Consider the following 26,018-nt stretch of genomic DNA (forward strand, 5'->3'; position numbering starts at 1 on the left):
TGCTCTTCTGAAGCCGGTATGTCAGGCACAGCTATCTACACTCTGCCTTGTAGAAGCCAGCACACTGGAAAGACTCCATACTTCAGGGATGACGTGTGAGAATATGGCCTGGATTCAAAATGGCCTTGCCACCTGCCACCTCGCTGTTTCTCTGCCCGTTTCCTCCTGTATGTCGGACCAATCCCAGCCCTGTTGTTGGGAAAGCTTTACCACAGGCCTGGCCGCCGTCCAGGCAGCACTCCTGGAAGTACGAGGGAAACTTCCAGAAAGCTGACCACCAACCACAGCACTTATTCTGGACCACACTTGCTAATTCATGAAAACATGCCCCTTGTTAGGCAGTCCTATCCCTGGAGTCAGACTTGTTTACATCCCTCACAGGAGGAGTCATTGGACACTCTCCAGAGTATTCACCCCTCCCCGTCGGTTGTGTGCAATTCTGCCCTAATTATACATGCTCCTGGGGTCTCTAGGTGTTAGAGTATGTAGTCTGGGAAGGACTCCATCTATGCAGTGATGGAGAAGCTGGGTACCGACCTTGCAGTATGGCTGCTTAGGCTACTCACACGTTCTTCTGTAACTTCCTACCTAGGCTCTATGAGCAGCCTAGTAGACTCAGTTGATCTCCAGGGTGACCTTTGGTAGAGTGGAACTTTGTCATTAGGATCTTATGAAGAGGGGGCTAGACATTGCTTGATCTCTCCACAGGGAGAAAAATTCTTGTATCATTTCCTAATGGTCAGGTCCTGGAGGGACACCTTAGAATGTGATGTTACTGTATCACCAGCTGCAAGCCAACCAGGGGCATCACACACACATTTTTGGGAGGCAAGGGTCTTACTATCTCACTGTGCAGCTAAAGCTAGGCTAAAGTAGCTCATGTCCATCACGTTCTCTGTGGGCCCTTTCCCCATCTTTATAACCAATGGCGACAGCTACACACCCTTTACTACCCTCGCTCATCCACAGCCTGTCACCTAAGTAACGGCAGCACTCCTGGGCTCTGCAAGGGTATCCTCGGAGGGGGACAGATGGGGAAGCCTGGGGTGGCTTTGTGCCAGGATTCAAGTAACACGTCACAGCAGCACGAGTGAGTTTATTGCATTAGAAAAGCCACCAAACACCTCTGTATTAGACATAGTTTGAGTCCAAGGAAGTCATGAAGGAATCTCTAAAGAACACACTTCCATTTCGTCTAAGAGAGAACAATGGTCTTATGCTCCACTTCCCTCGTCCCCTGACCACTGGACCTCCACAGGGGTGTGTCATGTGACATCAACAACAGGACTCCTTCAGCGCACTTGTACACGCCCAGGTGGAGTCAGCTGGTCATTAATAGTATGCTCCTGAGATACTGGAACAGAGATGTGTGAAGCTGGGACGCGGGGCTCCTGGCCTGGGACTCAGGTGACAATGGATTTGCATAGGGGAGGGAAGAGCTTGCCTCCCTGCGGGTTCTGAGAAACTCAGTCCTTTCTCCCTGCAAGCCACAGGCACAGGCATTAGCACAAGACGGCTGCTGATTCAAGCAAGCAAATGACTAAGATTCTAAGGCAAACTCTCAGAATACCATGGCCTGTGAGTCACTGCGCAAGGAGGAAAACCAGATGAATCTGGTCGTGTGGGAAAATCAGTCCAGCACCTGGCAGGAGAGAGGCGAGCGCTCTGGGTAGAGATGCTAGCTGCTGGGGCCAGGCAAATGAAAAAGTGATGGCTCCCAGCAACCTCTACCCACCCAGAAGCCAAGCTTTGAACACTCATCCTTCTGGGCCCCATTCTGTCAACAGACCCACAGTAAACAATCCCTGTTGGTTTCCACTCTAATTTGTTATTGCACTGTGCACTTGCAAACCATTGAGTCTTGAGTGAAACCTATCTGACTCCAACCTTCAAGTTCCAAATCACCACCTGCCTTCCCAGCTGGACTTGACCCTGGTCAGGCAACAGGTCAGCGCTGAGGCAGACATCCTGATGAAGCCAACTCATATGGCTACTGGCAAGGTCAGCAGGGTATGGGCAGGTCCAAGCCAGTAGCAGCAGCAGCTTCTCAGGAGGAAGGAGCAATGGAGCTCAAGTTTCAGAAGTGGTAGGAAACCATACCAGAGGCTCCCATGGATGTGGAACAGAGTCTCAGGTGCCTGCTCTGCATCCCCTTCCATATCCTGTCAGTTCCCAAATTAGCTAGGAGGCTGACACCAAGAAAGGGAACATTAGGTTCCTCCTAGAGTCCAGATCACAGACTTCTAGACAATTCCTGCTGATGAATCCTAGGAGCACATCACTAGGAAATGGCCCACTTACCCCAATCACACCTCTTAAGGTCAGAATGACAATGGAGATAATGTCTGTTCATGATACTTTAAGGATAACGTGGAAGTCCCTATCGGAGACAACTCTTAAATTTTCTTGCCACCTTTGAATTTGAACCATTATGGTACTCTATATCAGAGACCAGTTCTTAGAGGGAACGATCCTGTCCCCTAGCTGACAAATTCATACCATTTCGGTGGCTAGTTCTATTGACTATAAATAAACTGATGCTATTATTTGCAGAGAGAAGGCCCAGGTCTCTGTCACTGCAGCCTAGACCTTCATTAAGAGGGACAGGTCAAGTTATTGCTGAGGAAGAGCAGTTTAGGGGCAGGCAGAGAGGACTGGCACTAGGAGGAGGAGGAGGAATGGCTTTACCCTGTCTTCTCTGCCCTGATCCTCGCTGCCACTGTCCTTTGATCCTGAGGCTATGGCTGTTCCAGCTCCAGCCTGTGGCCTTGTTTGGGGAAAAGGGAGCAAACTTGTAGCTAAAGAGTTCATTTAGGTCGAGTTGGTCAGCCTACAGCTGGCCCCGTGTGCACCCGACCCTCTGGTTCATTTGCGGCTAGAGGGCGGCTGCTCCAGGGTTATAGACAGTAGAAAAGCTCACCCAGGCCAGGTGGTGGTGGAGCACACCTTTAATCCCAGCCCTCAGGAGGCAGAGGCAGGTGGTTCTCTGTGACTTGGGAGCAGCCTGGTCTACAGAGTGAGTTCCAGGACAGTCAGGGCTACACAGATAAACCCTGTCTTGAACCCCTCCCCCACCAAAAAAAAAAAACAAAAAACAAAGAAACCCAAAAAGCAAAAACCAAAAAACCTCATCTAGGGCCCAAAGGTGTGGGTGGAATATGGGTATCCCTTGGAAAGGGTCCAGGACGGGGTTCTCCCAGATTGTGTGACTCTTGCTTTCTGTTTAAACAAGTACCCCTCTTTCTCCAGTGTAGAGGACGCTTAGGCAACAGCGTCAAAAGTGAACTCACAGACAAGACAGCCTTAATAAATTAGTATAATACTATTAGAAGGGATGGCATTGGTTCTGTTTCTCAGGAGCGTTGTCCTACGTGCAGCCTTACAAGCTCCTTCCCTGGGAAATTTAAAAAGCCGTCCCCGTTAGCTCTGATGTAAAATTATAAAATAGAAATCTGGTAGGGTTTGTTTTGTTTAAAAAGGAAAAGCCCTGGAGAGGCGGGCGGTCCCGTGCAGTCCTGTTAGCTTTGGCCATTGGGTCTGCCCACAGAGTTCCCTCCGGGAGGCTGGATCTGGATGGAGTCCAGGAAGGGCCGAAGCGCTTGTCCAAAGGGCCTGCGGAGAAACAGACACGAGTGGGAGAGCTTTGCAGCGCAGCTACCACAGACAAAATGGTGCCGTGCAGGGTGGCCACGGCAGCACAAGACAGTCTCCCTACAATATAGACAGTGGTTCTCAACCTTCCTAATGCTGCGACCTTTAATACAGTTTCTTAGTTGTGTTGACCCCAACCATACAATTATTTCCTTGTCACTTCATAATTGTAATTTTGCTACTGATATGAATTGCAATGTAAATAATTGATATAGGAGCTAAAGGGGTTGAGACCCAGAATCTGCAATTCTACATAGTCTTGGCTGTTCTTAAACGAGACCGGGTGGCCTCGAACTCAGAGATCTGCCTGCCTCTGCCTCCCTGAGTGCTGGAGTTAAAGGTGTGTGCCACCATTTCCAGTCTCTCTCTCTCTCTCTCTATATATATATATATCTATATCTATATCTATATATATATATATATATTTTTTTTTTTTTTTTTTTTTTCTCCTTAGTTCTTTGAGTATTTTATTTTTGCTTTTTTGAGACAGGGTTTCTCTGTAGTTTTGGAGCCTGTGCTAGAACTAGCTCTTGGCCTCGAGTTCACAGAGATCCACCTGCCCTTGCCTCCTGAGTGCTGAGATTAAAAGCGTGTGCCACTGCTGCCTGGCTTGAGTATTTTATACAATGTGTTTTAGTTCTATTAACTGTCCCTCCCAAACTCTTCCCAGATCCACCCTAACCCCCTGCCCACCTTGTGTGTCTGTCCTTTTCCCCCATCAAGACCATTTTGTGCTGCCCAAATATTCCTGGACATGTGACTTTCCGCTGGAGCACGGCAGACATATCAGGTGTCTGGAGAAAACGGACCCTTTCCCAGCAGCTAAAATGGCCAACAGCTCCTTGGGCAGGTGTGTGTGTGGGTTCATGTCCAGGTCTCCTCTCCATGCTGGGCCTTGGTCTGGCTTGTGTATGATGTCATAACCACTGGGGGTCCCTATGTTCAGCTATCTTGCAGTATCCTGAAGATACCGCTTTCTTATAAGCATTCGTGGCCTCTGGCTCTTACACTCTTTCTGCTCCCTCTTCTGCAATGGCTCCTGAGCCTGGGAGAAGGAGTGCAGTATATGTTCCATTTAGGGCTGAAGATCCTTGAGCCTTTTACTTGGCCAGTTTGGGGTCTTGTTAATCAGCATCCACTACCACACTGGTCTTCGTAAGAGGGCTCTCTGGTTTGATTAAGTGTTCCCTAAGGTCCCCAGGTTAAAGACTTGGTTCTTGGCCTGTGAAACATTTGAGATGCGGGGCCTATTGGGGGAGGTCGGCTGGTCACTGGAGACATGCCCTTGAAGAGGAAAGGGGAACCTTAGTCCCTTCTTCTCTTCTTTGCTTCCTGGCATCAAGTAAACAGCTCCTGTTCTACCACGTTCTCCCACCAGGAGAGGCTTCTTTATCACAGGTTCAAAGGTAACAATGTCAGGTGACTATGGACTGATACTGCTGGCTGGCAGTGCGGCCAACAGAAAGCCTTCCTCTTTATAATCTGATTATCTCAGGATCTGCTCCAGGAGCAGAAGCTGACTAATAATCTTCCAAATGTTTTTTGTTTGGTTTTGTTTTGGGTTTTTCAAAACAGGGTCTCTGTGTAGCCTTGGTTGTCCTGGAACTCACTCTCTGTAGACCAGGCTGATTTGCCTGCCTCTGCCTCTTGAGTGCTGGGATTAATGGTGTGTGCTACCACTGCCCACCTTGTTTTATGGTTACTCCTAGTTCTCCTCCTCTGTGTGGGCGCTGCCATCTTCTCACTGACACCTGCCGGGCCTGCTGAGCTGTGGGTGAACAGTGTGGCTACCCACAGGGAACTAGAGCTCTCTGTACTTGCTGTGCTTTATTCTTTGTCTCAAGTAGTCTAGGCTGGCCTTGAACTCCTGATCCTTCTGCCTCTGCCTCCCAAGTACTGGGATTATAGGCATGGACCAAAACCACCAGTTTACTTGTATCTTTAATTCTTCTGAAGAAGATAAGAATAATGTTGAAGCTGAGGAAAAAAGGGGGAAGCTGAGGAAAAGAAAAAGAAGTCACGACAATGATGTTGGGAATGGGGATATTCCAAAATTAAGATTCTTCTAAAAAGGAACTGTTCTACTGCACACAGGGAATATTCAGGATAAATAGTCGTGCGAGCTTGCCAGGAGTTGATGTTACTTTTCTAAAGGACACCTGGATGGTTCCTGTAATAACGTAACTGGGAAATCACCATAAAAATGGGAGTCTAGGTGGTGGTTCTAGAGTAAGAGTTTCAGGACAGCTAGGACCACACAGAGAAACCCTGCCTCAAAATAAATAAATAAATTAATTAATTAATTAAAAAAAATGGAATCTAGAAACTCTTTAAGATCACTGTACCCTTAAATAAAGCTCCCAGGAGCAGGGCACAGGAATCTCTGTGCATCTGAGGCCAGTACAGTCTATGCAGTAAGTTCTAGACTAGTCTGGGCTACATAGTGAGAACTTATCTCAAAAAATAAAATTAGCCGGGTGGTGGTGGCGCACGCCTTTAATCCCAGCACTCGGGAGGCAGAGACAGGCGGATCTCTGTGAGTTTGAGACCAGCCTGGTCTACAAGAGCTAGTTCCAGGACAGACTCCAAAACCACAGAGAAACCCTGTCTCAAAAAACCAAAAAAAAAAAAAAATAAATAAATAAAAAAAAAAATAAAATTAAGTGACTCACGATACACTCTGGGCACAATTTCATTCTCAGAGGTTGCTGCCCACTCTCCCTCCTCCTTTTCCAGACTGAATATGTAGCTCAAACTGGTTTCAGATTCATTGTGATCCTTATGCCTCAGCCTCACAAGTGCTAGGATTCTAAATGTGTGCCCGTGCCCAGGTGATACAGCCATATTTGAAAATCCCCCCTAAGATCAAGAGAATAAAGTATTTGTAAATGATCCAAGAGTTAAATACCAACCAAAATTCAGACAAAGGCCCCACCCAGTAAGTAATAACAGCAAGAACATTTGGCTACTCAAGGATGCTCAGGGTCGGCCGGGTGGTGGTGGCGCATGCCTTTAATCCCAGCACTTGGGAGGCAAAGGCAGGTGGATCTCTGTGAGTTCGAGACCAACCTGGTCTACAAGAGCTAGTTCCAGGACAGGCTCCAAAACCACAGAAAAACCCTGTCTCGAAAGAAGCAAAAAAAAAAAAACCAAAAAAAAAAAAAAAAAAAGGATGCTCAGGGTCTCATGACCTGGCAGGGATGTTGGGTTCTGCACATCTACCAGGAGAAGGCAGTCCCAGGCCTGAGAGTTTTTATTTTTTTATTTTTTTTTAAAGATTTATTTATTATTATGTATACAGGATTCTGCCTGGATGTACAGGACCTCTGGAAGACTAGTCACTGCTCTTAACCTCTGAGCCATTTCTCCAGTCCCATTTCTTAAAACTGAGTTTATCTGCCAGGAACCCTGTTGGTCAGGACCCAGTTCAGGAGAAACTGAATCAGAGGCAACAAATGGGCACTGTCCTAGAGTGGGCAGAGGCAGCTTGATATAATCACAAAAGGGAACAATATGATATGGCTTGGGAAGTTTGTGCTCTTTCAGATGATAGCTGGGTGATGGCCCACAGGCTTTCCCAAGGTTGAGACCCCATCGGGGCAAAGGAAACCTGTGCTGAGGGTGGTCTGCACTGTAAGTTCAAGCACAAGCAGAACTTGATCTTTTGAGGGTGTCGAAGAGCTCAGGGTGTGGCTGACAAAGACAAACAACAGTTATAAACTGGGTCGTCCTGTTCCTCTGGATTTTGCCTTTGACTGAAGTCTGCATTCTAGATAAGGATTCTTATCTTCTGATAAATGGCTTTGTGTTATCAGATACCAGGATTTTATATAAACACCTAAGTTCTGTGGTGGCACTTAAGCCTAGCTTCAGAGGCCTAGTGCACACTGGTGGGTAGGAACAATGGTGGCAGGTTCCACCTAACAGGTCTTACTGGCTTGAAGGATTCTGCTATCACAGGGGAGGGATACTAAGTCTGAGGTTTTCCTGCCTCTTTTCTTTCTGAGACAGGGTCTCACATAGCTCAGGCTCATCTCTGGAAGCTCACTGTGTAGCCCAGGCTGGTCATACCCTCCTGACTGTCTCAGATGGGGATTTTCACAGTTGGCAGGCTCAGAAACAGAGTGGTCACACTTACGTGGAGAGAACTTCAGAGGGCAGGTCTGTGATGTAAGAAGGGATCTTCCGCCCTGTCAGGAACTGCGCCACTTCGTTGCTAAAGGTGTTACAGTTGTGTTCAAACAAGTTGTAGGCTTCTCCTCTGTTCGTGTGAGAAAGTGGGTGGAGAGCAGATGAGCAAGCCAGCATCTATGTGGAGTGACGGTCACTACAGAGCGGGAAGGTGGGCAAAGCCTTATGTGAAGACTATGGCCAGTCCTCTCAAACATCAGGAGGACTGTCTGCAGATCTGAACCTCTGAGAGGTGATTAATAAGGGAAAGATGAGCCAAAACCACAGGGCAAGGATCAGAGGTGAACCCTTAATAAAACTGAAAAGATTTACTTATTTTATGTATGTATTTATGAATGCATGTGCACGTGTGTGCCTACCTCCTGTGAAGGCCAGAAGAGGGGGTCAGACACCCTGTTACTGGGAACTGGACTCAGGCCTTATCCTCTTAAGATATGCTCAATAAGTGTTCTTATCCTAAGCCAGTAGTTCTCAGCCTTCCTAACACTGCAACCCTTTAAAGCAGTCCCTTCTGTCATGATGACCCCCAGCCATGGAATTATTTCATTGCTACCTCAGAACAAATTTTGCTTTTGCTATGAAATATTTTTTTTTTTTTCCTTTTGAGACAGGGTTTCAACAGTCCTAGCTATCCTAGAACTAGCTCTTGTAGACCAGGCTGGCCTCAAACTCATAGGGATTCACCTGCCTCTGCCTCCTGGGTGCCAGGATTAAAGGTATGCACCACCACTGTCCAGCCTGCTAAGAATCCTAATGTAAATACCTGATATGGGACTTCCAAAAGGATTGTAAACTAAAGATTTAGAACCACTGCTCTAAACCATCCTTCTAGATCCTCCTCTGTATCCCCATCCCCCCAAAGGGTTTCTGGAACTTGCTCTGTAGACCAGGCTGGCCTCAAACTCAGAGATCCAACTGCTTCTGCCTCCGAAGCGCTGGGATTAAAGGTGTGCGCCATCACTGCCTGTCTTTTTTTTAAATCATTTATTTTGTGTGTATGTGGGAACACGAAATAAAGTTAGAGGAAGATGTGTGAGAGCAGGTTCTCACACCCCACAGTGTGGGTTTCAGGGTCAAACTCAGGCTGTCAGGCTCTACAGACTGATGAGTCCTCTTACCAGGCTTTCACTCAGGGTTCTCTTTTCCCCTCGAGACAGGGTTTCTGTGTAGTGCTGGGTATCCTGGAACTCACTCTGTTGACTAGGCTGGCCCTGAACTCACAGAGAAGGCAAATTCCACTACTGCTTGGTTAAGTTTGTCCTTTTTTTTTTTTCCTTTTGAGACAGAGTCTCTAGCTCAGGTGGCCTTTTACTCCATATGTAGCTAGGGATGACCTCAAACTTCTGATGTTCCCGCCTCTTCTTCCTGAGTGCAGGAATTACAAGCATGTGCCAACACACCAGTTCAAGTTTCTGTGGTGCGGGGGTTGAACCCGAGGCTTTGTGCATGATAGAAAAAGTCCTCTGAGCCGGGCGGTGGTGGCGCACGCCTTTAATCCCAGCACTTGGGAGGCAGAGGCAGGCAGATCTCTGTGAGTTAGAGGCCAGCCTGGTCTACAAAGGGAGTTCCAGGACAGGCTCCAAAGCTACAGAGAAACCCTGTCCCGAAAAACCAAAAAAAAAAAAAAAAGAAAAAAAAAAAAAAAAAAAAGAAAAAGTCCTCTACACCGTCAGCCTGAAGGAAGCCTATAAAATAGGTTAATTCAAGTTGGTATTTCATCCCATTTCTCCCACAAACCCTGTTTTCAATATTTAGGGAAATCCACTTGGCCAGAGGTGGGGAACAGCATTCACTGGCTCTGCTCAGAAGGAACAAGTGGCCCCTTTCTTCTAGGCACAACAGAAAGCATGCTGGTATGTAAGTTTGCTGTTGAACAGATGTGGGCTCTTTCTATAGCTCTGCTTCTCTACAGTGACAGTAAAGAGTGGCGAGGCCAGAGCTGAGCGTCAGGGACGGTTGCCCTGGCTCTGCCCCCCAGAGTGTGAGTGTCTAGCAGTGGCGCATACAAGCAGCCACCACTCTGGCCTTACTCACCGGAAAAGAGACTCCCCCAGGGAGGACAGGTATTCCAGAAAGATTTCTTCTGTGACTTCTGTGTTCCCCACATCAACCACAGTGTCTGGGGGCCCAAGCAATGTCCCTCCCTGAAAGAGTCAACCCAAGAAAGTCACTAAGTCACCATCTCTATCACTTTCGCTTTCTTTTGGCTGTTCTGAGGATCAGACCCAGGACCTTATGCATGCTAGGCAAATGCTCTATCACTGCGACCGTCAACACTTTGTTAACTTTTAAGAAGGGATCTATGAGCTCCAGGCTATCGTCCCCATTTATTAAATTATTATGTAACCCCGGATGGCCTCCAACTCACTTGCTTCTGCTTCCAAGTGCTGGGATCAAAGGTGTGTACTACTTACTGTGTGCCAGGCTTGAATTTCCTATTTTTTTGCTTTAAAATTTGTTTGTTTGTTTATTTAGTATGTAGTGTTCTATCTGCATGTGTGCCTGCAGGCCAGAAGAGGGCATCAGACCTCATTATAGATGGTTGTGAGCCTCCATGTGGTTGTTGGGAATTGAATTCAGGACCCCTCAAGAGTAGTCAATGCTCTTAACCTCAGAGCCATCTCTCCAGCCAGCCCCCCTCCCGCTGCCCCAGTTTAAATTGTGACTTTTAACACAAAACTACAAAACTCTATTCCGACAGCTTCGTTTTTAACTGCTGGAACACTCTTGTCATAGGAAGCGGACTGTTTTCTCTGTGTGTTAAGGTTATAGAGTTTAGAGTTCAGCTGGCTGCTTGTGGGGCCTGTGTGGGCGTGTCTCTACACTGTCCATTTGTTCTGTTGCTAAAGACAGAAACCTATCTGAGTGTGGTGGTGCACACGTTTAGTCCCAGCACTCTGGGGGCAGAAGCAGGTGGATCTCTGGGAGTTTGAGGCCCTCCTGTTCTACATATCGAGCTCCAGGACAGCCAGGACTACATAGAGACCCTGTCTCAAAAAAACATAAACAACAATAAAAAGACAGAAACCCGGAACCCGTGGTTTCCCTTTGTCCCCAAAATGATCACAAGATGATCACTAGGACAGAACACGACAGCTGGGCTGCACGGGACCATCAAGGAGGGCAGACTCAGGAAAGCAGAACACTCCAGAATGGAGCTTGCCTATAAAAGTCATTGACTGACAGCCCCAGAGCACTTCCCTTGAGGTTGACATTGCTTTAGGCATTGGGGAAAGCATGGTGAGCAGGATCAGTTATTATGGTAGCTAGAGGAAAATTACCCAATGTTCCAGAGAATAAGAGGTCACTATTGCAACTCCTATTGTTCGTTCATATGACAAATATACATCGAGAACTTATATGCAACATCTAAGGCTAGACAATGGGAGCACAATATATACAAAACATGAGATTTCTGTCTCATGAATTTTTGTAAAAAATTCTATATACCAGTGGATCACAAGAAGCTGAAATAAGGACCAGGCTGAAAAAGTGCAGAAGGCCATTCCTTAGCACCTGCAGGAGGGGAGGGCCAGGCTGAGGTTTGTCGGAGGGAATCAACACCCAGCTCAGACCTGAAGAATGGACAGGCACATCCGGGTGAAGGGTTAGGGAGCTATTCTGTAATCGGAGTATAGGGTTAAATGCCTGAGCTGAAGAGGGCAGAGGTGGGGAAGCTACAACCTGCAAAGAGGATGGCTAGAGAGCAATCCTGACAGGGTCAGCGGAGACTCTGCTGAGCCTTTAGGCTAAAACAGGGGAATACTTGGAAAAATTAAATTCCTTTAAAAAACAACCCCCCCACGGGAGGCAGAGGCAGGCGGATCTCTGTGAGTTCGAGACCAGCCTGGTCTACAAGAGCTAGTTCCAGGACAGGCTCCAAAACCACAGAGAAACCCTGTCTCGAAAAACCAAAATAAATAAATAAATAAATAAAAATAAAAAAATAAAAAACAACCCCCAACAACCCAGCATCTCAAAACTCACCATGTAGGGCACAGCAGTAACCCCAGCACCTGGGAGGCAGAGGCAGGAGGATCCTTTTGAGTTCGAGGCCAGCCTGTTCTACCTAGAGTTCCAGGACAGTCAGGGCCACACAATCCCAGCGCTGGGTGACACTAAGGGAAACATCGGAAGCTCAAGGTCCTCCATGGCTACCTGGTGAGTTTGATGCAAGCATGGTTGTGCGCATTTTTAATTGGGCAGCAGAGGCAGGAAGATCTCAGAGATTCAGACTTAAAAAAACCTGTTTCCTATATGGAGGACAGAGGGGGGATCAGGCTAGTTTCAGAGGTCTAGCCTAGACAGGAAGTGGTGAGGACCACAGTGAAAATTCTGGAGGGATGGGAAGAGCTGAAGAGAGAAAGACTGACTGAAGACACAGTGACAAGGTGGAACTGGCCAGCTTCTGGGGGCAAGCATGTCTGTGATCCCAGAACTCGGGAGGTAAAGGAGAGCAGTAGGAGGCTCAAGCTGAAGATATCTGGCAGTACAGTGAGCTTGAGGCCCCCCTCAGTCACGAGACACCTTTTTATCCCAAAAAGAAAACAGAAAAAGAAGTGACCAGGCTTAAAAAAAACACTTGTGATAGGTAGGGTGGTTAGTGAAAAATTAAGAACGACTTCCTACTTATGATATCAAAATGGATAGCTGGTCTTTGCTTGAGTACATCCCATGATAATCCCGAGATGGCTCTGAGATAAATAGTCTAAAAGGGACATGGGTTGGAGTCAGAAAGATCATGTGAGAAAAGGAACCCACAGAAGCAGGTTGACTGCAGAAGGACGGCAACTGACTGGGTTAACTGGAAGGTGTCATTGAATGAGGAGTTGTCTTCCTGTCTCTCTCCTCTCCTTTCCCCCAACCTCTGCTGAGGATGAAACACGGGGATTGTGTGTGTGTTTGTGTGTGTGTGTGTGTGTGCGTGCTAGATACTAGGCAAGTGTTCACTGAGACACACCTCCAACTACTGAAAGCATTTTAAAGACTTTATTCTTTCTCGGTCTTTTTTAAAAATATTTATCTATCTATGTGTGTGCATGTATGCACACATGCGAAGTGGTCAGAGCACAACTTGCAGGAGTCACAATGTGGGTCGCAGGGATCAAATTCAGGTCACCAGACTTGGTGGGGAGCCAGTAACTTTCACCTGCTTTCATCTTACAGTCCTATTTTTTTAATATATATTTTTAATTTAAAATTTATTTTTATGTACCTAGTTACTTTGCTTGCATGTATGTTTGTGTACTACCTACACGCAGTAGCTGGAAAGGGCATTGGATCCTCTGGAACTAGAACTACAGATGGTTGTTAGCTGTCATGTGGGTGCTGGAAATCAAGCCTAGGTGCTCTGGCAGAGCAGCCAGTGTTCTTGACTGTTGAACAATCTCTTCCCTGAAGCTCTCTCTGTTCTACTACATTATCTATCAGAGCATGCGCACACATGAGCTCCAGTCAGAGGATGAATTATGGGATGGTTCTCTACTTCTGTGGATGTTCTAGAGACTGAGCTCAGGTTGTTAGGCATGGTGATACGACCTTGACCTGTTGGGCATTTCTGAGCTGGAACTCACTAGGTAGCCAACAAAGACTTCAACTCCTGATCCTCTTGTCTGTACCCACAGGCACTAGGATTATAACACTGTTCAGTTAAGTCTTTTTTCTTTTCTTTCTTTCTTTTTTTTTTTTTTTTTTTTTTTTTAAAGAAAGTGTCTCTGTAGCCCTAGCTTTCCTGGAACTCTCTGTTGACAGGGCTAGCCTTGAACTCAGAGATTCGTCTGCTTCTGCTTTCTAAGTGTTGGGATTAAAGGTGTGTGCAGCTACCCTGCTTGACTTATGTGCTATATGAGGAATTAGCACAGGCCAGAGGTCATGGTAGAAGCCAAACTTCTCAGGCTGTAGGAACCCCTCAGACTCTGCAGGTCAGGGGAAGACACTCACCGGGGAACAGCTGGAAATACCGCCACTGCCGAAGAAGAACTCATCCTTGTGGACAACTATGGAGGTGTGCCTGCCACAGAGAGGGACAGTGAGCCAGGAAACTTACAATTTCTCCAAAACAAAACAAGTACATACTGCAGTGAGAATAATTTCTGCCCAAAGACATCATTGTGGTAGCCAATTTTATTAATTAGCCAGATGAAGACATAAAGAAGACATACTGTGTCCTTCTAGATCTGGGATGATTATCTGGAACTGCCCCCACCCCCACACTCGAATTCACAGATGCTCAAGTCCCTCATCTAAAATGAAATGGATCTACACAGAACTTCAAAACTGACTTCTGTCTCAGAGATCTGCTTGCCTCTGCCTCTCCTGCTGGGTGCTGGGATTAGCTAACATTAGGATTTTGACCTGCTTACACGAGCTAACTTATGCACAGGAGAACGGAGGGCACAGGAGTATACCCCTTTTTTTGAACATTTCAATTTGCAATGGGTGGAACTCGTGGACAAAGAGGGTCCTCCCTCTGAGCACTGACATTGGGGCAGATGACTATCTATTGTGGGAAGCAGTAATGGAAGGTCACCCAATAGCTGACAACAGCACCCTCCCCCTAGTTCTGACAAGTCTCTAGACATGGCCAATAGCTTGGGAGGTAGAGGGAGAAAATCAGCTTCATGGAGAACTGCTGTTTTACACATGGGAAATTGGGGTCTAGAGAGATGGCTCAGCAGTTAAGAGCACTGCCTATTCTTCCAGAGGACCCAGGCTCTATTCCCAGCACCCACATGCTGGTTCACAACTGTCTGTAACTTGAGTATCATGGAATTCGATGCCCTTTTCTGGCCTACTGGGCAGCAAGCACATACATGCTACACAGATATACATACACCCATACACATAAAAATTAAAAAAATGTCAAGAAAATAAAGGCTATGGGAAATTAACAACAAAGAGCCAGGCTTTGAGCTGGGAAATGTGGAGACAATGCTGTAGTGAGCTGCTCTGGTTCACAGAGCAGACAACGCGAGGAGTCCCACCCCACTTACCAGATGCCTTCCAGTTGTTTCCCTGTGGAGAAAAGGAGAGGTTTAGCCATTTGGGACAAGACTTAACGCCCCCTCTCAACCTGCGTAAACTCACTCAAGCAGGAGATGACTGTCAAGAGCCCTCCTGGAGGACTTTCTAGAAAATCAGCTCTCCTCTGTGACTGCCCTCTGCTGCTACAAGGGTGTTGAGGAAGTTCAGAAGCAACTCTGCTTTATCAGAAAGCAAATAACACCGGCACACATGTTTATGTCTGTTCTTCCTTTCCATCTTGGGTTACATCAGCTGACTTTAACCTCTCCGTGTCATCTACAGCAAGCCCACAGTAAAACAACGAAGGATGGGACTTAGTTTTCCATTAAGGTGCAAGTCTTCAGAAAATAATGGAGCCAAACTAAATGCTGTGTGTTTTTAAAAGGCAACACACATTTATTTGGTGCTGGGGACTGAATGAATGTAGGAGTATGAACATGCTAAGCACATGCTCACCCACTGACCTACACTCGGGGCCTATTACCCTATTCTTCTACCTACCAGCTACCTTCAGAAGCTCCAAGTCGAGTCAAAAGAGACACAGATAAATAATTAACTAAAACACAACATTGATAAGCTCTGAAACTGTGGGTGCTATGTTAATAAAGATGAAGAACTACCTTCAAGAGCTTGATTTCAGCCAATGAAGGAGCAAGTAGGGGCAAAGTTGGGCGTATCTGCCAGAGAGAGCAGTCTGTGCAAATATGTGAAGACTGAGGTTTTGTAGGGCAGAGGGCAGGAGTGGTGGTACTATAAAGAGCCAGCAGACCTGTGGCAAGGCAGGGTGCCTGCACTGGGTAGGGCAGAACTTTCACCAGACTCACTTTTTTAAAAAATAATTTTTACATGTATTTATTTATTGTGTGTCTGTGTCCCAATATATATACGGAGGTCAGAGGACAGAAGCTCTGGGCATCAAACTCAGGTTACAAAGCTGGCCATTAGGCATCTTCACCCACCAAGCTATCTCCTGGCCAAATATAAGACTAGCATTCTATTTTTATTTTATTGTAGTACTGGGGATCAACCCTAGGGCCTTGTGTATGCTAGGCGAGCATGCCACCACTCAGCCACATGTCTGAAGCAACATAGCTCAGGCTGGCCTCAAACTTAAAGCAATCTTCCTTGCTCAGATTCTTGATGCTGAGATAAGAAAAGTCACCTGAATATGTGTGTGTGTATAGGCCAAAGGCTGACATTAGGTATCTTTCTCGATCACTCCCTATCTTGTTTTGACATTTTTTATTTTTTTTTAAAGACAGGTTTTCTGTGTCCTGAAACTCACTCAGTAGACCAGGCTTGCCTTGAACTCACAAAGATCCTCCTGCGTGATGGGATTAAAGGTGCATGCCACCACATTGGCAACACACAGAATCTCTTAATGAATCTATGAATCAGGTAGGCTGGCTAGCCAGAAAGTCCCAGGAACCCTGTTTCCACTACTCCAATGCTGGGGTTACAAGTGTGACACCTGGCACTTGCTTCTCTGGTTCCCAGTGCGCTCTTCTGGCATTTGAAGCACCCCACCCCCCAAACAAATGTACACACTTAACATATAAGTAAAGACAAATCTTTAAAAAGATGCTGTTGTAAGGGCCAGCAAGATGACTCAGCAGGTAAAGGAGCCTGACATCATGCCTGATGATCTGAATTCAATGGTAGAAGGAAGGAAGCAACTCCTGAGAGTTGTCTGTGACCCTTCACATGCATGCTACAGCACATATATGCACGCACATTTGTGCGTGTGCACATACACACACACTAAACAAAATTAAAAATTTAAAAAAAGATATGTGGTAAGCTGGGTATGGTGGCACTTGCCTATATTCCAACATTTGGGAGGCAGAGGCAAGAGGATCAAAAGTTCAAAGCCACCTTCAGCTACATAGTGGCTGAGGCAGCCTGGCCAGGAAAATGCTATGAGATGTGGTAGAGAGGATGAGCTGGAGAGGAGTTAAAGAGCAGGTTAGAGGTCATAGGAAAACATGGGAGACAACATACAAAGATTCAGAAGGACGAGGAAGGCAATGAAAAGGTCAACACACGGGCGAACCTCACTCACTCACCAGGGTTATCAGTTCAAATGAAGGTTTACTGATTGCTAAATGTCACCCTCATTGTGTGCTCCAGGACCTGCTCCAGGACAAAATCCAGTGTTGCCTGGAAGGAGAGCAGTGTGCTTACACTCCCGCTGTGCTATAGAAATTATAGAATTTTAAACATGTATCTCATTCTTTTTAAAAATTTGTATTTGTAGTGGGGAATGCATACAGAGTCTTGCATATGCTAATCATGTACTCTACCATTGAGCTACACTCCAAGGCTTAGGCTTTTTTCTCCCCCTCTTCTGAGACAAGGTCTTATGTATTCTATGCTGGCCTCTGACATGCTATGTATATAGCCAAGGATAATCTTGAATTCTGATTTACTTCCACCTTCTGGGATTAAAGTCACATCACCCTACTTGGTCTATGTGGCCTAGGGATCAAGCCCAGGTTTTATGCATGCTAGATAAACACTTTGCCAGTGGGGCCGCAGTCCCAGGCCTATTCACATATTTTAAATGTTAGACAGTGTACATTTATATTTTTTTTTATTATTTATTATGTATACAATATTCTGTCTGTGTGTATGTCTGCAGGCCAGAAGAGGGCACCAGACCTCATTACAGATGGTTGTGAGTCACCATGTGGTTGCCGGTAATTGAACTCAGGACCTTTAGAAGAGCAGGCAATGCTTCTTAACCGCTGAGCCATCTCTCCAGCCCCCTACATTTATAATTTTTAAAAGATGAAGAAGACCCACGTTTTGAGTCAGGTGGTGGTGGCACACGCCTTTAATCACAGCACTCAAGAAGCAGTGGCAGATGGATCTGAGTTTGAGGGCAGCCTAGCCTACAGAGTGAGTTCCAGGATAGACAGACCCATGTTTTGTCTAGTACAGAAAGACAAGACAAGATGTGAAGATGAGTTTGTGGGTGATGTTCAGATAGAAATGTAAGGCTTGCTGTGTTGGAGCCCACCCTGGGGAAGAAAAGCATGAGTGAGGCCTTGGCAGGCACGGGAAAAAGCAGGCTGTACTGAGTTTTAAGTTTTTAGGCAAGATAAGGATGGGAGGAGGTGAGGTGGGGGTAGCAGTATGAGCTATGAAAGTAGGGCATAAAGTCCTGTGGAAACCTGAATTAGACTCAATGGATATTAACATAGCATAGAGCAGATTATTTCCCACTGAGATTTCCTCAGCAAACTGGAGAGTAGGTAGTCACATGGCTGTGTGTCTCTAAGCTTATTGGCACCCCACACATTCAAAGGCTTATGGAATATGGAGGTGGGAAACAAACAGGAGGCACGGGTGTCAGCTCATGGATGGCAGAAGGCGTAGGACAAGGCGTGCTATTGCCAGCCTTCACTGTCCAGGAGCAGAGGCACATAAAAGTCTTGGAGTAGCACCCAACCTGTTCTCATCCACGGAGCTGGAAGAAGCATAAACAGACACACAGGCCATCAGCCCCAGTACTGCTGCTGCTATGCAGTGCCTATTAACAAGAGTTAAGTGGATGGCGATGACAGAACTCCTGAGGCACAAGCCTCTTTGTAGGTGGCATTTGTCTCTGTTTGGTAGGGAAAAGAACACATTAGCTCTATGGTATAGTTCAAGTGCAGCCCTGGTTCACTCCACACAACCCTCTCCTAGCAACAAAGTATTTTAACTGGCACCTTAACAATGAGATGCTCATGCCTTTAATCCCAGCACTTGGGAGACAGAGGCAGACCACCGCCCACCAGGTAATAACATTTTCAAAGGTAGGTTTAAAAACCCTTAATTAACAGGGCCTGGAGAGATGGCTCAGAGATTAAGAGCACTGGCTATTTTTCCAGAGGTCTTGAGTTCAATTCCTAGCAACCACAAGGTGGGGGTCACAACCATCTGTACTGAGATCTGGCGCCCTTTTCTGGTGCGTAAACAGAATATTATATACATAATATGCAAATAAACAAACAAATCCTTAAAAACAACTATAATAACAACACAATAGTGTGGTACAGATTTTTTAAAGTCAGTACAAGAATTTTTTCTAGTGTGAAAATAACTATAGTCAGATGTGATAATACACACTTTAATCCTAGAGGAAAATTGCTGTGCAACCAGCCTGAGGTATAGGATATGCAAGCCAAATAAACCCTTTCCCCACAAGTTGCTTTGGTCATGAAAGTGTTCACCACGGCAACAGTAACTGTAACTAAAACACTGTTTGTTTTTCTTTTAACAACAGAACTGGACTTTATTGTAGAATCCAACATAGGAAGGCTGATGTCTAGTGAGTTGTGTTAAACATAAGGTGGGTGCAGACGTTAAGCAGGAGTATGCAGAGATGCAAGCTACATTCATTTGTATTTTGCATAATAAGGATGCAGGATTGCTATTCCCTCCTTCCTTCAGTGGATATAGAACAGTGAGCACACAATGAACAGTAAAGACAAAAACAAAGCACAATAGACTGCGTTAAGACATGAAAGAAAAAACAAAACCCTCTCTCAGACCTGAATAAATTCTAGTTAGTCTCCAAGTCTGAGTCATTCCTAAAACCAATACTGGGAAAGAGGGTACAGTTCAGTGAGGCCCTGGTTTCCTGCCTGACACCACACACATGGGTGCTCATATCCCTGAAGGAGCACCCACTCTCGGCAGTCACTGGGGGTACTCTGGGGGCAGTCTTCTGCCTCAGAAGCTCCAGGGCCCTGCTGAAAGACAAGCAGCTGCTGCATTTATCTTGGCATGCAACTGTTATCCCTTTAATATGGTTATTTAATTTTATACACACATGCACATTGCTTTTCAAGAAATTAACACCTAGAGTAAAGAGGCCCTATTGCTATTGTGCTAGGATCTAAATATAAAGACCCAAATAGTCACTAGATTGCATTCTGTCGAGAAGGACACAGGTTCAGTGATTCTTTTCCCCAAACAATGGTCTCATATATACTAGCTAGGCAAGCTCTCTACCACACAATTTCCCAGAACTTTAACCTGAGAACAATTTGATGAGCTTCTAAGAGAATATAACTTTGAGTCAGAAAAGAAACACGAAACACCTGTTGCGCTCATCATGCAAGCCGGAGGACCGACGCAGTATGATGGGAGTTCAAAGCCAGCCTAAACTGCATGAGGCCCTATATTAACCTCCCATTCCTCCAAAGCCTCTGCATTTATCTCTATGTATTTTTTTTCACAAAAAGAGGTCAGGGCATTTAAAGAGTAACTAAAATTATTAAGAAGAGCTGAAGGACAATTTTAATAGCTAATTCTATTAGCCAAATAGTGATATGGGGAGAAAAGGCACAAGTACGCTGTTCACTCAATTAGAATGCTAAGGATAATTGTGAGACACTGCAGAATACACATATGTTTGCACGGGAGGCACATGTCCTCAACATAGGACAGGACAGGGGCCAGGGATGCTCCTTAAAAGGGTCCAAGTTTGGGTCCTGGCCCCCATGTCCAGTGGTTCACAATCGCCTGAAACTCTAGTTTCAGGGGATCCAATGCCCTCTTCTGGCTTCCATGGGCACCAGCACACTGGGCATGCTTGTATAACTAGAGCTTTTATTCACTATTTCCCCAGCCCAGAAATGTGTTTGTTGTTGGTGCGTGTATGTATGTGTTTTGACTTTTTGTTTGTTTTTCTTGAGACAAGGTTTCTTTGTGTAGGCCTGGCTGTCATGGAACTCCTGGAGATATGCTGCCTTTTTATCTATTACTGTAGTATATTCTCACGTGTGTCATACAGGCACACATAAATAAAACTTAAAATCTGTGTTATTTAAGTTAATCATGAACTGTTACAGGATTGGAAAAGGCCTTGAAGTTATTTTTTTTTTTTTTTGGTTTTTCGAGACAGGGTTTCTCTGTGGTTTTGGAGCCTGTCCTGGAACTAGCTCTTGTAGACCAGGCTGGTCTCGAACTCACAGAGATCCGCCTGCCTCTGCCTCCCGAGTGCTGGGATTAAAGGCGTGCGCCACCACCGCCCGGCGAAGTTATTATTTTTTTAAAAGATTAATTTATTTATTATGTATACAGCGTTCTGCATGCCAGAAGAGGGCATCAGATCTCATTATAGGTACCTGGGAGACACCATGTGGTTACTGGGAATTGAACTCAGGAACTCTGGAAGAATAGCTAGTGCTCTTAATCTCTGAGCCATCTCTCCAGCCCCCTGAAGTTATGTTTTTTTTTTTTTTTTTTTTGGTTTTTCGAGACAGGGTTTCTCTGTGGTTTTGGAGCCTGTCCTGGAACTAGCTCTTGTAGACCAGGCTGGTCTCGAACTCACAGAGATCCGCCTGCCTCTGCCTCCCAAGTGCTGGGATTAAAGGCGTGCACCACCACCGCCCGGCTGAAGTTATTATTTTTAAAAGTAACTTTATTATTCTTTATGTGTATAGGTGTGCACCTGTGGAGGTCAGAGGAGTGTCAGATCTCCTGAGCTGGAGTTACAGGCGGTAGTGAACTGGCTGACATGGAAGCTGGGAATAGGTCCTCTGCAAGAACAGTATACTCTCCTAACCACTGAACCATCTCTCCAGCCCACAGATAAGATCTTATAAGAGGAAATTCAAAGACCAAAATGTGACATGAATTTGCTGTGGAGAACGAAGGGCTACGAGGGACGGGCACAGCGCTAGAAAAGTAGCACACACGCGGAGCCCAGATTTCTGCTCAGTAGAACTCGAGACACCTTCAGACGTTTGAACAAGGAAGCCACTTTACATTAGCCGTAAGGGAACACATTACCTTGGACAGCATGTATTAGCAAAATGGTGGTGAAATAAGCCGTGTCCATAACGCAGATCTCCCAACTACCTGCTGTGTGACTTGGGGCAAATTACAAGACCTATTTCACAAAGGTGTGGTAAGGATTCCAGTGTAAGTGACTCAGGAAAAGGAGTGTATGTGTGTGTGGGAAGGGGTTGGCTTGCTATATTCTAGCATATTTACCTATGTGCGTGTATGTGTGGGTGCAGGATGTTGCACCTGTGGTGGAGAGAAGACAACTTGTTGGAGTTGCTTCTCTCCTTAGGTTCTGGGGTCAAAGTTAAGTTGTCACGCTTGGTGACAAGTATCTCAACCCAATAAGCTGTGTTGCTGGACCATACAAAAGTTTTTTTTTTTTTTTTTTTTTTTAAAGTTTAAATATATTTAGGAATGAGAAATCAATATACAGGAATTAACTGACTTAGGGTATACCTAACTTTAAGGGTGGTGGTATCTGAAAGGGAAGAACAGAAAGGCAATGCCTATCACCTGGAACTGTGGTTTTACTGGTGGTGTGAGTGGCTAGATGTGGCGGTAGGAACTGAACTCCAGTCCTCCGCAAGAGCAGCAAGTGCTGTTAACCACTGGGCCGCTTCTCCAGCCCATTGGTTTACTGATTGACTGGCTTTTACGTGTGTCTCCTTGTCTGCACTTACACTACTGCTTACAAAGGCTAGAAGAGGGTATCTGGTCCCCTGAAACTGGAGTTACAGAAGCCATGAACCACCCCATGTGGCTGGTGGAAACTGAACCATGTCCTCTGCAAGAGCAGCAAGTGCCATAACTGTTGAGTCATCTCTACAGTTGATTCGTTTTACTTTTGTTTGTTGAGACTGGGTTTCTCTGTGTAGCTCTGGCTGTCCTGGAACTCACTATATAGACCAACCCAACTGTGAACTCAAGAAGACCCACCTGTTCTCTTCCAAGTGCTGGGATTAAATGCGTGTGCCACCATGCCCAGTTTATTTTTAGAGTTTACTGAGTACAACTAGAGCACTGCCTGAGCACACATTTAATCCCGGCACCCGGGAGGCAGAGAGGCTGGAGGATCTCAGAGTTCAAGGCCAGCCTGGTCTACAGAGTGAGTTCCAGGGTAGCCAGGGCTACACAGCGAAACCCTGTCTCAGAAAAATCAATAATAATAACAACTCACTACTACCAAAGCCCTGCCTGCCTTGTTTTTGCTTCTTAGAGACGGGTTCTCACTCTGTAGCCCCAGTTGGCCTCACATTTGTGCTAATCCCCTATCTCAGAGTACTATGACCTACCCTACCTGGCTTTTCCTAAATGTCTTTAACATTAGAAAGTAACGACTCTGATTTTTGCTAACTCTCCCTTCCTTCATTTGTAAAAGGGAATAAAAATACAGAAAAAAAGAGAATAAAATTTGTGGCAAGGCTATGACCTCTGACGTGCCAAGTTAGTGAAGTTTCATGTTTGCAATGCCTTCTACAGCATCACATCTATTTAGAAGGACACGGGTGCAAGGGATGTGGCTCAGTGGTGGGACGCGTGCCCAGTAGACTAGATGTGCCTGGGTTCAATGCCCAGGGGTTATGGGTGGCCAGTCTACTACTTCATCTTTCTTAAACACTTCTGCCTTGACAACCATATCCACAGAAGCACTTTTCAGCCCTTCCGACAGCCAGGTTTTCCTGCTCTACATCTTGGCTGGTCAATCCTTTTATCTAGAGGACTCTAACTCCCTCGCTATCTTTTATGGATAGCTTCTTCCTCACCCTATATTTTCATTTTAAAAAACTCTTTGTTTGTTTTTTTATATTTATTTATTTATTATGTATACAATATTCTTTCTGCGTGTATGCCTGAAGTCCAGAAGAGGGCACCAGACCTCATTACAGATGGTTGTGAGCCACCATGTGGTTGCTGGGAATTGAACTCAGGACCTTTGGAAGAGCAGGCAATGCTCTTAACCGCTGAGCCATCTCTCCAGCCCCTGTTTGTTTGTTTTTTGAGACACGGTTTCTCTGTGTAACTCTGATGCCTGTCCTGGAGCTCGCTCTGTAGGGCAGGCTGGCCTCGAACTCACAGAGATCTTCCTGTCTCTGCCTCACAGGGCTGGGATTAAAGGCATGTATCATCACTGCCCGGCTTTGAAACTCTTATTTAATAAATTTGTCCAATGAATGAAACAACAATCTCTTGTGTCTTTTTCAGCTAAGAATAATATTCTTTTTTAGATATTAGGACAAAAGAATAACCAGTATGGAGGGGGGTGGCTTTATGGGTCTAAGGAGACAAACAATGCCTTCCGGTGATAAAACTAAACCAATGGCTGCACTCCAAGGTTTAGTTAGAATCTGACTGATATAATCTACTAACGACTCGAACTCTCTGTTTAAAAAGAGACGTTTTACTTTCAGATTTGCTAACGTTCTTCTTAGGTGTGCAGGAGTCTGAACTCAGGCCTTATGCACGTTAGGCAAGGCCTCTACACCACTGAGTCACACCTGGATCCTAAGGCCTGCCAACAACCCATGACCTAGGTCCAAATCTCTCTCCAACAATGGAATGGGTTGGCCACGTGAGAAAGACCTGAAACACTCATTAAAAAGACACATTTCCAAAAATTCTGGTGTAGTGTTTCTGAAGCATGGCGCTATGATCCACACATTTAAAACTTACAGACGCGAACAGGTATTTCAACAGTAGGGAAACTTTAGGGGAGAGTTTCTCTTTCACTCCGAGTCTGCTTTCATAAACTGCTAGATGCCAGTTTCTTTGGTAGAGGAACTGTTTTAACCTAATTTCTCTCTCTCTGTTTTCTTTTTTTACACTATGTAGAACTAGGTTATGTAGCTTAGGTTATTGGTCTTGAACCCACAACCCTCTTGCCTCAGCCTCCTGAGTACTAGGATTACAGGTGTGCTCCACCACAGTTGACTCTAGTGTTTTTTTTTTTCCAATTCCATTTAACAATGTATGTTGGAAATGAACGTATCTGTTTTTTGTCTCAGTGCTAAAGAGCAAACCCAGGCCTTGAAGCACACCAAGCAAGAACTCTACCAGTGAGTGAGCTACGCACTTCCTTAGTCAGGTGTGCTTTTAACAAACATTCTAGACGATTCTGAGGTGAAGCCAAATTTAGAAAGCATTGACTGGCCCAGGGTTGGAGAGTTAAGTTCAACTCAGTGCCATGTCACTAAAGGATGCCTTAAAAAGTTGCCTGCCTCCCTTTATCTCTGCCCCTTGTGCTCCCCAAGAACTAAGCCTTTAGCCAGGAAATACTAGCTATGCAAATGAACGGTACAAAGCCATGTCATTTTCAGTCCCTGAAATCCTTTCCTGTCCGTCATTACCTGAAATGATAAACCTGACAAGGCCTATGTAACAGACATTTTGGTATCTGAATTGAAACGAAGTTGGACCTACACGGAAGGGCTGCTTTTCTCTCAGCATTAAAACGTTCCAACTGAACACCACCGAGGATTACCTTACTGATACAACAGCATCCCGACCTCCCCCAGAATTGCTTGCTTTTTTTTTTTTTTTTAAACCCTCGGGTCAAAAGCAATTAACCGTTGAGCGAAGACTACCTTGTAGGACGCGGCTGTGATTAGTTCCAAGTTTTGGCTCTGGCTGACCTAACTTGACCTAACCTGGAACCGGGCGAGGGCAAAGGCCCTCTAGCGCTCCCTTCCTTCCCATCCACTCCAAGGACTGCAGAGGGAGTTTCCTTCTGGCGCGGAGGGCAGAGACTCCGAGGGCCACCCGAGAATCTCCTCTGCAGTGTCGGACACGCGCTGGAGGCAGCCTCACTTTCTCGACTTGAGGCCAAGAAAGGCGTGTAGAGGGTTCCCCAAATGCCAGGGAACCCGCCGAGACCAGTCGGCTTACCCTAGTTCCTAGCTGAAGGGTTTGCTCCCAGCCAGAGCATATGCGTCTCCTAGGATCCGATCAGGAAGCTGGAAAGGGGAGTTAGGGAACCCCACCCCACTCTCACCCGTGGGCCCCTCTTCCCGTCTCGGCAGAACTTCCCACTGACCCCGGTCCCCTCACCCAGCATGATGGGGCTGAGCCGCCGGGCCAAGCCCTTGGATAGGTCGTACACGTAGAGCTTCACCGGATAGAGATTCGGCGGCTCCATCAGGACCCGTGGCGGCGGCCACGATGGCCCTCGGGCACCCAGTAGCGACTTGGACCTTCCGGTACCCGACCGGGGTGGGGAGAGGAGGGTGCGGGAGACCGAGCCCGGGCCCGGCCTGAGGGCGGGGGAGAAGCGGCCCTGCGCTACTCGCGCCCCCGCGCCCGCGACCAGCAACGACTACTGTGAGGTGACAGAGAGAGATCCCGGAGACTCCCCACGCAAGGAACAGGGGGCG

At 46.2% G+C, this 26,018-nt stretch overlaps 1 protein-coding gene across 1 annotated transcript; it reads right to left on the reverse strand.

Moving 5' to 3' along the window:
- Positions 1-1,079: 1,079 nt before the first annotated feature.
- Desi1 (desumoylating isopeptidase 1) lies at positions 1,080-26,013 on the reverse strand. The gene is made up of 6 exons (XM_057792488.1): positions 25,696-26,013; positions 14,835-14,856; positions 13,783-13,852; positions 9,877-9,986; positions 7,790-7,912; positions 1,080-3,612 (listed from the first exon to the last, which is right to left on the reverse strand). Exons 1-6 carry the CDS (start codon positions 25,781-25,783, stop codon positions 3,519-3,521), a joined length of 507 nt encoding a protein of 168 aa, XP_057648471.1. The 5' UTR covers positions 25,784-26,013; the 3' UTR covers positions 1,080-3,518.
- Between the last annotated feature and the right edge of the window lie 5 nt (positions 26,014-26,018).

The sequence above is a fragment of the Chionomys nivalis genome, chromosome 17, assembly GCF_950005125.1.
Source record: "Chionomys nivalis chromosome 17, mChiNiv1.1, whole genome shotgun sequence".
Lineage (NCBI taxonomy): Eukaryota > Metazoa > Chordata > Mammalia > Rodentia > Cricetidae > Chionomys > Chionomys nivalis.

Bases quoted from the DNA above. Each gene is read 5' to 3' on its own strand.
- Desi1 (XM_057792488.1), bottom strand. From the start codon at position 25,783: ATGGAGCCGCCGAATCTCTATCCGGTGAAGCTCTACGTGTACGACCTA. The intron at 13,853-14,834 runs GTAAGTGGGGTG...TCTCTGTGGCAG, and splicing joins AAACAACTGGAAGGCATCTG to GCACACCTCCATAGTTGTCC. The intron at 9,987-13,782 runs GTGAGTGTCTTC...TGACTCTTTCAG, and splicing joins GTATTTCCAGCTGTTCCCCG to GGAGGGACATTGCTTGGGCC.